Source organism: Sinohyriopsis cumingii, chromosome 15 (assembly GCF_028554795.1).
Source record: "Sinohyriopsis cumingii isolate HCF-2022 chromosome 15, ASM2855479v2, whole genome shotgun sequence".
In the NCBI taxonomy this organism is placed as follows: Eukaryota; Metazoa; Mollusca; class Bivalvia; order Unionida; family Unionidae; genus Sinohyriopsis; species Sinohyriopsis cumingii.
This window is the reverse complement of record NC_142975.1, coordinates 74,469,944-74,482,237: the sequence shown is the minus strand read 5'-3', so window position 1 is coordinate 74,482,237 and position 12,294 is coordinate 74,469,944. Positions and strand designations below refer to the sequence as shown.

Sequence of the window (12,294 nt, the reverse complement as noted above, 5' to 3'; positions counted from 1 at the left end):
TTTGGATTTGTAACGTAGCTTTAAAAATTGTCAGTCATATCACTACAATGTCTGCAGTGTGGTAGTTTATACTGATGTCTAGCACTTGGGCATCATGCCGCAGACATGTAGCATCATGTCCCACCCAGTCATATTATCCTGACACCAGGCCGACCTGTCTTAACACCAACCTCTTAATGCTGAGTGCATAGTGAGGCAACTGTAAGTACCATTTTTATGTCTTTGGTATGAATCTCATGGTTTGAAATCCGTGACCTCCACCCGATGAGGGCGCTCTAACCACTTGGCCACGGAGCGGTCCAAGAGGTGTGAAATAAGGCTATCTCATTTATGCAACGGTGTAACAACTCCTACTTGGCGTGAGTTAAAAGCCCACCTAATAAACAGGTGTAAATCAGTAAACAAAAGTAATTTAATTAGTAAAATTTAACAAAACTTATAAAAATAAAGTAAAAATAAGATAATCTTCAAAGTTGGAACAACAGAACCAAAAGTTTTTAGTTGTTGTTAACAACCAATTACTATATAATTCTTTACTACTTTATGGACCTTTGTTTGAATCATCCCAAAATTGTATTTGTGGACACGCCTTCAACCTAAATGGTGCACGACATTACGTAACATTGGCATCAGTTAAACAAACCTCACATTGGTTACCTGAAATGAGATAGGGAGCTGAGAATTAAAGTTGTCTCACGTTAATTAAACAACAGTGTAACAACAACTGCTTGGCTTCAGTTTAAAGCCCTACACATCGGTTACAAGTAATGAGACATGAAGCTGTGAAATAAGGTTGTCTCACATTATGCAACAGTGTAACAACAACTACTTGGTTTCAGTTTAAAACCCTCCACATTGGTTACAAGTAATAAAATACGGAGCAGCAATATAAAGTTGTCTCACATTATGCAACAGTATAACAACTACTTAGTCTCAGTTTAAAGCCATCCTACTGGTAACAGAGATAATGAAGCTGCCAGGTACGGTAGTATCACATTGTGTAATACTGAAACGAATGGCAATTAGCCTCAGTTTGCAGCCCTCCTACAGGTAACAGAGTGAGGAAGCTGCCAAATAAGTTTGTCCCAGATTTATTATGTAACATTTTGCACCTATTTACACTTAGTTTCAGTTTACAGCCCTCCTAGTGATTATAAATAATGACACAAGAAACTGCTAAGCACAGCTGATTAACATGTCAGAAAGGCTCCTATCAAAGAATTCAAGTGCAAACAAAATTATCATATTGCATAAAAAGATGAAAATATATGTTTAAATATAAATGAATACATTGTTTAAAAACAAGCAAGACAAAATGTGATATACTTGACATAGCGATTCCTGCATCCATTGTGTGAGTGTGTGTGTATGGGGGGGGGGTCATGTCGTTCACATTGACCATGATTCTGACCTTTCAATTGACAATTGAACAGGCCTCTTTTCACCGTCTGGGGCAAAAAATTAAAAATTTTGTGAAGGTAGTTAAAACATAACACACCAGTATTATGTACACAGATTCATGTGTACTGGTTAAAATCATCAGATCAGAGCCTGGGTCAGCTGCCATGGTGTGTCGCTGGACAAGGTACATTACTTCAATTTCCTACACACTAATGGCCTCATTGTGTTATTGTGCCAGAAAACATCAATACCAAAACATATATTCATACAAATGCTCCTCGACAGTATCCTTAATGCAAATATTGCACAAGACAGATATATCAAATATGTGACATTTGTAGACAGGATTAAAGGAAGAAAGGAGATAATTTTAAAAGCTAAGTCTATTATTTTGGGAGTTTTTAGTTATTTGCTGTGGTTTTACCTGACAGAAAGTGTAAAATCTCCTTTCACACTATGACTTGGTCTGGCAAGAAAACTCCCATCCACTCCTCGCTCCTTCAGCAACCGCTCTGCCTCCTGGCCACTTATATTACCATGGAACCATCTGAAAAACATTAAAGCATCAATTACTCGAATATTCAACATCACTCAAGACTGGCCCAGTCAGTAACCATGTAAATCGTCGTTCTCTTGCCTGGTATGCCAATAGCTGAAAATAGCCCGTAAAAGTCCCTTCAAAAGTTATTGGTTTTAAATTGCTGGGCAAAGTTCAAAATCTCTAAAACACATCCTTCAAAAGTTACTATCAATAACCAGAAATTAGATATTGGGGGTGGAGGATGAAAGTTTGTTTTTTTAATCCATGAAAAGTAGAAAGTGTGATAAAAATTCTTACCTAATTACATGTACCTGGTACATGTATATGTCTCACATAATTTTCACTGTAGTTTTTAGAGATCTGGGTCTATGTACCTTGAACCAGGTAAACAGCAGAATAAAACAAAACCATTCCTGACCTGGTTATGATCACACTGAATGAAACTTAATACTCACATAACCATTCAGGAGAAGTAGTGATTACAGGTTTTTTCAAGAAAGCCTCTGTGGTTATCATTTTGGATGTCTGAGTGGCACTATTTTATTTTGAACTATGTAGACATCATAAGAAGACTTTCAATAAAACCACCATGTTGTTATTGTATGACCATCCATTCAGAAAGAGTAGCAATAACACGATATCCAAGATGGCTACAGTGGTGGCCATACTGGATGTGCAAGTGGCACCATTTTCATTTATGACCAGCTAGACACCGCAAGAAGTCTTCTGGTGAAAACCCCATATAGCAATATTAAGATTTTTAAGATTTCTGCTGTGGCAGCCACATTGGACATCAGATCAGCACCATTTTCATTTACCATCAACCAGATATTGTAATAACCCTTTTAGTATTCATATGCTCATCCAAACTGAAGGAGTAGCAATATCAAGCTTTTCTAGATGGCTACTGTATCTGCCCTTACTGGAAAAAATATTTACACCATTTTTACTCAGGACCAAGTAGACACAGCAATTCGTCTCTTAGTGAAAAACCTAATGTTGATATGACCATCCAGTCACGAAAAGTAGCAATATCATGATGTTAGCCATATGGAAAGCCTGCACAGTACCATTTTTATTTCAGACAAAGCAAACCATGGGATAAATATGCATGTAAAGTTCCATGGCTATCCTCCATTTAGTTTAGGTGGAATGATAATAATAATAATAATAATAATAATAATAATAATAATAATAATAATAATAATAACAATAATGATAATCTTATTTAAAGAGGTAACACAGTTAGCTAAGAACTTATTCTACCTTGAGGCCCTCATACAAAGGAATTTATTTATTTTAGCAGCATCTTTGAGGTCACTGGATATATTGGGTTAGGAGAATGAAATAGAAAAGGCATTTCTAATCTCAACTGGAATATTATTCCAGAGCAGAGTTCCAGAGTATTGGAAACTTTTTTTTACATAACTCCTTATTTGGTTTGGGAATTTGTATACCGTTTGGTAGACATGGATCACAGTTGGTGAGTATTACCAGGTAGCCTATACTAGAATAGTGATTGTAAATATTCAGGAGCACTATAATGAGATATCCTGTACATTAATTTGGCTTTTCTCAAACAGATTCGGTCTTTAATAGGTAACATTTTTAACCTACCAGCTAAATTTTTCTTGCTTTCTTTCTGGATTGATATTATCTAATATGCTCTTTTTGGAAAATGTGCCAGCTTTGCTATGTTTTTATCATTGGAATTACAGTAGTCTAAATAGGGTTGTATGTGACTGTTATACAATAGTTTTCTGTGCCTTTCAGGGAGAAAATGTATTTTCCTACTAAGAAGCCATAAACTTGAATTGACTTTTTTTACTGATATGTTTAATATGTTCAGTCTATAATATGTTATTATCTACCAGAACCCAAAGTAGTCTATCATTACAGATGATTTGCAAATTTGTATCCTTCCATGTCAGACATAGTTCATCACTTTCAAGATGTATCCTTCTTTGCCATGTTGAGATAAGTAATATTTTAGTTTTACCAGTATTTACCACCATGCCATTGCTTGTGCACATGTTTTCCAGTTTGTTTAGGACATTCTGTAAAGAAATTTTGAGTTCATGCTTTGTGTTTTAGATGTCTGACTATGTTGTGTCATCTGCTTAGAGATCTTTAGATGATATTGAGTCTCTTAGTAAAAGTGGTAGGTCATTAATACATAACATGAATAGCAATGGACATAGAATTCAGCCTTGTGGTACACCATATCTAATTGTTCCATTATTTATGTAGACATGTTGTGTTCTCTCATTTAAGTAAGACGTAAACCATCTGTCAAAAGCCTGATTTATTAGGGTGTAACAGCAAGTGTTTGGCTAAATATGAATGAATGAGTCATGGATATGTTTGTCAACCTATTTTGACAAGTTTGGTAGTAATGAGATTGGTCGGTAGTTATCAGCGTCATCCTTAGAACCAGATTTGTGAATAGTAGATACTTTTGCAGATTTCCATATTTTGGGGATAGATGATGTTGCAATACTTAAATTAACTATGAATGTTATGCTTTCTACAAGAGCAAAATCAGAAGATTTAATGAGTCGTGGACCAATCTGATCATGTCCTGTAGCTTTCTTGGTATCAAGTCTACATATACGTTTTTAAGAAAGTCATTTGATACTGATGGGGCAGAGAAATAAACATCCTTAGAGATTTTGCTGCTGCATAACTTTTTCAGTTCATTAAAGTTGTTTTTAATCACTGGTTCTTTTAACTTTGTGGTAATGTTGGCAACAAAATCATTGAAAACATTTGCAGTGTCAGTTTCATCAGTGACTATGGTGTAATTTACCAGAAGTGAGTGAATTGTATTTGTCTGATCTTTGTGTGTTCATCGAGTAAATTCCTTGAAGACTTTCCAAATGGAGTTTGTGTTGCTCTTTTTGTTTTCAAGCAATGATTGATAATACGTTTTTTATAACTTTTTTAATCAGTAGTAACTCAATTAGGTTGAATATTAGTCTTTACTCGATGTACTTTCAGTTGTGCATGCTTAGAGACTACATCCATGAATAAGTCAGTCCACACCGTTAGAGCTTCATCTATGTCATCCCAATTTTGCATCATATTCCTTGGATCTTTATATAGGTCATTGAGAAATTGTTCTTCATTAAAAGTTTTGAACGATCTGTAAGTGATCGTTTTGTGTGTAGTTTTTATTATTTTACTTACATTTAACCTTTCTTGTCAAAAAAAGTAGGATAATTGTCACTAAGACCAACATTCGGTACCTTGACACATGCCACATTGTCTGGTAGGTTGGTATAAATGTGATCAATAAGAGTGCTCGATTCTTCTGTTAGCCTTGTGGGCTCAGTTACCAGATGGACTAGTCCTAATGATTCAATACATTCCATCCAGTTGTTCCTTATCTGAGTATTGAGAAGGTCCTTATGTATATCTCCGAATATATATGTTTATTGTGATAATAAACTTGTGATAATTGGCTGACAAGAGACCATCCATTAATCTCACCGGGTCATTGACCAGTAGAACTAAAAAATGGCATGGCTTTTCAGAGAATCGCAGCAGTTAAACATGGTATTTAACTGTCACTGTGGGTTGCAGAGTTATCCCCCTTTAAAAACTGACATAACTGCATTATCATTTTATATTCTTCAGCAGGAACGTGCAAAAACGTGAAGAGAGTATCACGACATTCCACAACAAATCCATACGATGATTCAGAAGTTTAAATTTGACACAATAAATATTATATATATATATATATATATATATATATATATATATATATATATATATATATATATATATATATATATATATATATATATATGTCACCTAATTACTGATGACGCGAATTGAAAGTCTTATTGCAGGTTATAAAATATTGTTTGGTTTTTAACTTTTTCTGCATTTTGTTGGTTAGTTTTCACAGCGACGGATCCACATTTTCAAAACAGGATTTTTATCCTTATAAAATGTAATACCATAATGCAGTAAATTGTATCCACCAGAAAGATAGTTTCTCAAAAACCTCTAAACCTTCACATTTTATGCAACTGTACAAAATGTTGTTGTTGTTGCACACGATAAGCTATACATGGCAGAAAGTAGTATTAGTGGAGGAAGAACCTGGGAAAACCCCGTAAAGAACCACCGACCCACGAGAAGTTACTGGCAAGCTTTCTCACATACCCACATTAGCCGAATCCAAGACTCGAACCTACGCAGACAGAGGTGAGATGGCAGTGATCCGTAACCGACAGCGCTTTAGACCACGTACAAAATATATAATCACATATAAAGTATTGGCCCTGTATATAAAGGGCGCCTGCACACAATTTTGTCGTGTTAACTGTCATGTGTGTGTGTGTCTGTGTGTGTTCATTTTGATGCAAGATACCACTTGTTCACATACCAATAAGCTGACATGTTAAATTTCACAGACATAAATATTTTTTAAGTGAGACTGCAGAGGCGAATATTACCATAACTTCATATGGAATGTTTCTAATATGGGTTCACGGATACAGATTAGGCTTAATATGCCATATCAGATGTCTTAAGAGGCAACTGATGGAAACTGGAGCTTTGGTAGCACAAGGATGCACATACTGATCTTGCGACCAAAAAGGGTTCATGTTTAAATCTTACTATCATCAGATCATCTTGGGTCAACTATTGTGGTGTGGCCTTGGGCAAAGCACTTTATTTCTTTTTGCCTAATGGCACCAAATCACCTACATTAGCTTTTGTGGCATCAGCAACTAAACCAAACTATGTATAGGATCTACTTTTCTGAAAATGATATTTACTAATGCAATCTGCCAACCAAATATCTCCAACTGTCGCCGGTCACTTTTACAGTTGCGGGGCAACTAATTAAGGAACAGCAATTTTAAGTCTGGAGTTGGATTCTAATTAGATTCAAAGTCATTACCATCATAATGTAATCAATCAGGAATGATAGCCAAAACTTTTTTATGGACATTTACAAAAGAATCTACATGATCTGGCTCATCATAAGAAAAGACTGAACTTGAAAACTTCCTGGTGAATTTACCTCTTGTCTAAAAAACATTCTAAATGTACTAAGTACCAAAATCATACAATAAGACTACATTGATTCTGAACTTTCAACTTCCTTATTATATAACGTTTTCGAACAGGTATTCCATTAAACTGCCATATGTACACATATTTATGCACCAATACTGTAAGACATTCCCATTTTAAGAACAAGACAATCAAAACATCAAAAAGTTTAAGAACCAAACAAGTACTGTACTTATAATCTGCCTCGTTACTAAGTCCACCCCGGATATGAGACCACATGTCTCAAATTCAGATTAAATTGTGTTATTAGTGAGGCTTTACAGTACATATTTTATTAGAAATGAAAGAAGAATGCAAACCACATTGCAAAATATTACTGGACACATGGAGGAATATGGATAACAATATGTGATACAGGTAACAAAACAGTGTATGTACAGCAGGAACATGGATACAGGAACAATATGCGCTGCAAAACGAGAGCAAAAATATATGCTGGAGGAACATGGATAACAATATGTTCCGCGAACATTTTTCTATGTGTTGGGTGGGGGGAGGAATGATGGAGAGAGGCAGCCAAATAAATTGATAAAAGTGGAGGCCTTATTGTCAAGCAAACATATTCTTAATGTCAAGGAAACATAGTCTATAGTCTAAATATTATAACAAATTTTGCAAACATTTGGGTGGGTATATCATCAAGTAAGGGCTTATTATATGATACCAGTAAGTATAACACATAGTTGTGTACAGCATAAACAGACAAGGAAGTGTTTGTTTACGGTATGAAGAGGTACACAATCTAACAGTCTGGTCACCATGGAATCCCCAAACCCAGACTTGAAATTAAGACTTGTATATTGTATATAAAACATAATGCTTGTAAATGTATGTAATTCTAACACTATTGCCAGGTAAATCCAGAAAGCCTGACTGGAAATTATGACATATATATATATATATATATATATATATATATATATATATATATATATATATATATATATATATATATATATATAATATGATACAGGTAACATACATTGTATGTATTTCAACAGCTCCATGATATTTCAGGAGCATTTCAGTAAAGATTAACAATCTACTTGTAGTGCATATTTACATATCCAGTTGACAATGGAGTATTCACTTCAACATAAGAACAGTGGTATCTGTAATTTACATAAGCAAGTTGAGAAACTGCATGTATTCACTTCAATATAAGAGTGATGTCATGTAATTTTCATACATTTTTTATTTATCGTTTTTCTACAGTATACGAATATTTATTTATACACAAAATTATTAAAAAATGTTTAGTTTGATGTTTTAAGAGAAAAATTGAAAATATTAAATAACAAGCATTCCACAAAATTCTGACTCAACAAAGAAAAGTGCTAGAACAAATTTTGTTATAAAGCAGGCAAGACAAGATACTCTAGAGCACTGGTTCCAACCTGTGGCTGTAGACCCCAGGGGGCCTGAAAGATCTGAACCCACTTTTTCTATCACATGTTCAGCATGTTGACCACTAAGCCACAATGGCTTCACATGCACTCAAGAGTAAGAATATAGTCCTAGTATGAGATGAATCACAACAAATAGCAGAAAGTATGGACTTTCAATAAGCAAAAACAGCAATATTCCCAACAGTACATCTATTTCATGAAGAACCAACACTTAACACTCCCTAATGTGATAAGAGACTGAAAAACTGGTTTTACCACTAAATATGTGTACTGCCATTTCAAGCTGAGCAAGTGAATTTTAAATGCCTACATATAAAAAACAATGATACCACTGTCTTCAGTGTTGTCCCCAATGAAATGGTGAAATCTATTTATCGCCATTCAAAGGCTAAACAAAAATAATAAGTTATGTGTGAATTAAACAACAAAAATACTGTACAACTTTATTAATTGTTGGTGCATGAAAACTCAATGAGTACAAACGATTGCATACAATTACAGTATCAATGTTTCAGCGATATATGAGCAAACGAAAAACAGGTCATAAAAAGATCACGACATTTAAACGTTATTTTTCTCTGCTAAACACAAGATGGCTTGTTTGATCCTAAAGTCTATATAAAATGAAAATGCACTGATATATTGATTATTTTATCAGAAAGAAAGTTTCACACAAACTGGCACAATTTTAAGATAGAGTACTTCTCCTAAGCATATAAATACTGTGCAAATATATATTTAACACAAATCAGATGGCTGAACTTCAATGAACTTCAATGAATAAAATATATTGTGGTTCTATTTCTTACTGAAGAAAACTCAAAAAGCTGTGTTCACTAAACATGGGTGTCCCACTAAGGTGCCTGAAATGACCCAAATGCATAACTTAACTTAGGGGTGATGGATTAACAGTTGCCTATACTAATGTTGTGAAGGTGCAAACATTTTCACACAGGTGTCAGGTCCCAGTTAAAGTGGAAATATAATCACCAATGACAAAGGAAGCTCAGTGAAAACAAATTACCTATAGTCTATAGTCAATACATGTAGTTACAATTTACGTAAAATTTATGATTTTAAAAAAGTCACATTTTTATGAAACCTGTTCAACTTTTTACGATTTGACGATTTGTTAGTAAAAATTGGATCAATAAATATGAAAGCTAAGAAAACTAGAGTTTTTAGCATCACAGAAGTCATGCTCACTACAACTTGCTCTGTAGCTTTAAAATCTGGAACAAGTATAGGGAAACATTACGAGAAAGATGTCCCGAGGCCATGACTCTTACAAATGATGATGCTTGAAATATTCCTTTAAGGACCCTTCAATACAGACAACATGCCAATTAAATAATATGAGGCCAATTGCCAAGGGCCATTACTCTGTCTTAAATGGAGCATATAGGATACATCTAGATGCATAAAACATTGTTTAAATAGAGTTGTATGTGGCGAATAACTCTGACCAAAAAGAGTGTAGATTAAAACAACCCTGTAAGGCATATGTTGATATGAGACGATGTTTTTACCAAATTTTATCAGAATTTGCTTAACAGTCCTTCTAACATTTTTCTCCAATAAAGGCAGCAAAGACAAAGACCCATTACTGTCAGTACATTCTAATAATGGAAATCTGATATACGCTGGAGCTGACTGTACAAATGTCGGACAAACTCTGGTCCATTTGCAGTGTTTTGCTTTCTGTTATGAATCTGATTTATTATACCCCAAATACGTCCAGACAGCTCATGCCTTACTAGGGAATCACCCATCCATACAGATTATGAGACAATTTCAACATGCATTATTGATCAATTTCATTCATTGCATTGCATATACAGTGTAAACAGTGCTCTGATAAGTGAATGAGATTAGAGGTAAAAGTTGTTTCATATCAGTTTTAGTGCTTGTTACATCGACACATTACTGATATGTTGTGTCTGAGCAAGTCTGTAGCACATTATTTACCAAAGTGTGGTACACTCGTACCACCAGTGGTACACGAAAGGGTTTCTGAGGGTACATCGCAGAAAATAAATCACTAATGTCACACAAAATAAACACTATGGCACTGGGAGAAGGGGGTATGCTGATAATTGATGTCACAAAAAGGGTATGTGAATGTTATAAGTTTGCGAAACACTGCTATAGTGTTTGTCCATCCATCCATCCACTCGTCAGTCCATTCTTCTGAATATAACCCGAACTTGTTGCTTTTATGCCATTATATATTGTATTAACTTGTATACACTGACAGCAGATTAGTCTGTAGGCATGTATACTATTGTATACAGGTGGTCAGTAAGACTGGGTCTGTAAGGTGTATGTACCATACATGAATATGTTGGTGGCCGTGTACATGACGTTAATTCTGACTAGTGTACATTAACAGCAGTATAGTCTGTAGAGTATGTGTTCAATAGGGTTGTTTAGCAGTGGCATCTCTAATCACTAACTCATATCTAAATATAGAATGTAGCTCCAGTTTCAGATAAACAGATAAAAATATGGCAAGCCAGCACCATTATTTAAATTTGAAAATATTGTGCTTAGAGAACATGAATACACAAATTAGTTTTTAATTAATATAATGAAGCAGTAATTAATATCATGTGTGTGTGTGTGTGTGTGTGATTTAGACTTTTAAGGTAGCTTTTAGAAACATTCAGTCTCGCTATGATGGCTGTAGTGCAGTAGTTTATAGTGATGTCTAGCATTTGATCATAATTCTGCAGACATGTAGCAACATGTCTCACCGACTCACATTATCCTGACACCAGGATGACCAGTCGTAGTTCTAACCTTTTAATGCTGAGCACTTAGCGAGGCAGCTGCTGGTACCATTTTTATAAGTATTTAGTAAGACCTGGCTAGGATTTGAATCCACAAGCTCCCACTTCCGAGGTGGACAATCTGATCCCTTAGGCCACCAGAGCAGTGAATTAGTCTAATCGATTCCTTTCTAAATACTTTTCTTGCTGTAGTAATGATGTTCTGTTCTCTTGGTACATCTCTTTAACGACCACTTCAATGGCCTAGTGGTTAGAGCGTCTGCCTTAGATGCTGGAGTTTGCAGATTCAGTCACCCGCCAAGTCATCCCAACGACATAAAAATAGTACTAACACCTGCCTCGCATGACGGTCGGCAGTATGAGGTTAGTGTTGGGACTGGACGTCCTGGTGTCAGAATAATGTGACTGGGTGGGACATTATGCTGCATGTCTGCGACATAATGCCCCAGTGGTAGATATCACTATAAACTGCCACACTGTAGACATCATAGCGATATGACTGAAATTTTTTTAAAGCTACGTTGAAAATCCAGATCACACACGCACACACATATCTTTAACACGATTTATAAATCTGTTCTTGTTATTTAATGTACTATAACACTTACGTACATAGCTTAATTTAAGATCCATTTTAGACTTGTATAATTTTCTGATATTACTTGGTAATTGGTCTCTGCAGAATTTTACAATTTGACGTCTTTTACATTTTTAATAATAATAATAATAATAATAATACATGATTATAAATATTAGTATATCTTTCCTATTAATTTGAACAAATATTAATGGAAAATACATAAACATGTGTAGAATGTTGGGTACAGAACATCCTGGTTACAAAATGACATCCACCCAGCCATCCACCTCCTCCACCCCACCCCACACACACTGCCTGCAATTCAGTCGAAAAGGATAAGTGAACTTATGGTCATTTTTTGAGAGCCAATGTGGACCTTAAATCTTTGTATTCTTTTTGTAACATAACAGTAGTTAAATGATAAAATATCTTTGTGCTCTAATTCAGGGAAAAACATTTTTTATTGTCAGTTAC

General features: G+C 34.9%; 1 protein-coding gene across 1 annotated transcript in view; it reads right to left on the bottom strand.

The window, feature by feature from the left end:
• LOC149782081 (tyrosine-protein phosphatase non-receptor type 11-like) overlaps nucleotides 1–12,294 on the bottom strand; it is an 85,257-nt gene that overhangs the window by 51,595 nt on the left and 21,368 nt on the right. Inside the window, exon 3 of the mRNA XM_089933517.1 lies at nucleotides 1,826–1,948. Coding sequence (XP_089789643.1) covers nucleotides 1,826–1,948 — 123 coding nt within the window. The remainder of the gene's footprint in view (nucleotides 1–1,825; nucleotides 1,949–12,294) is intronic.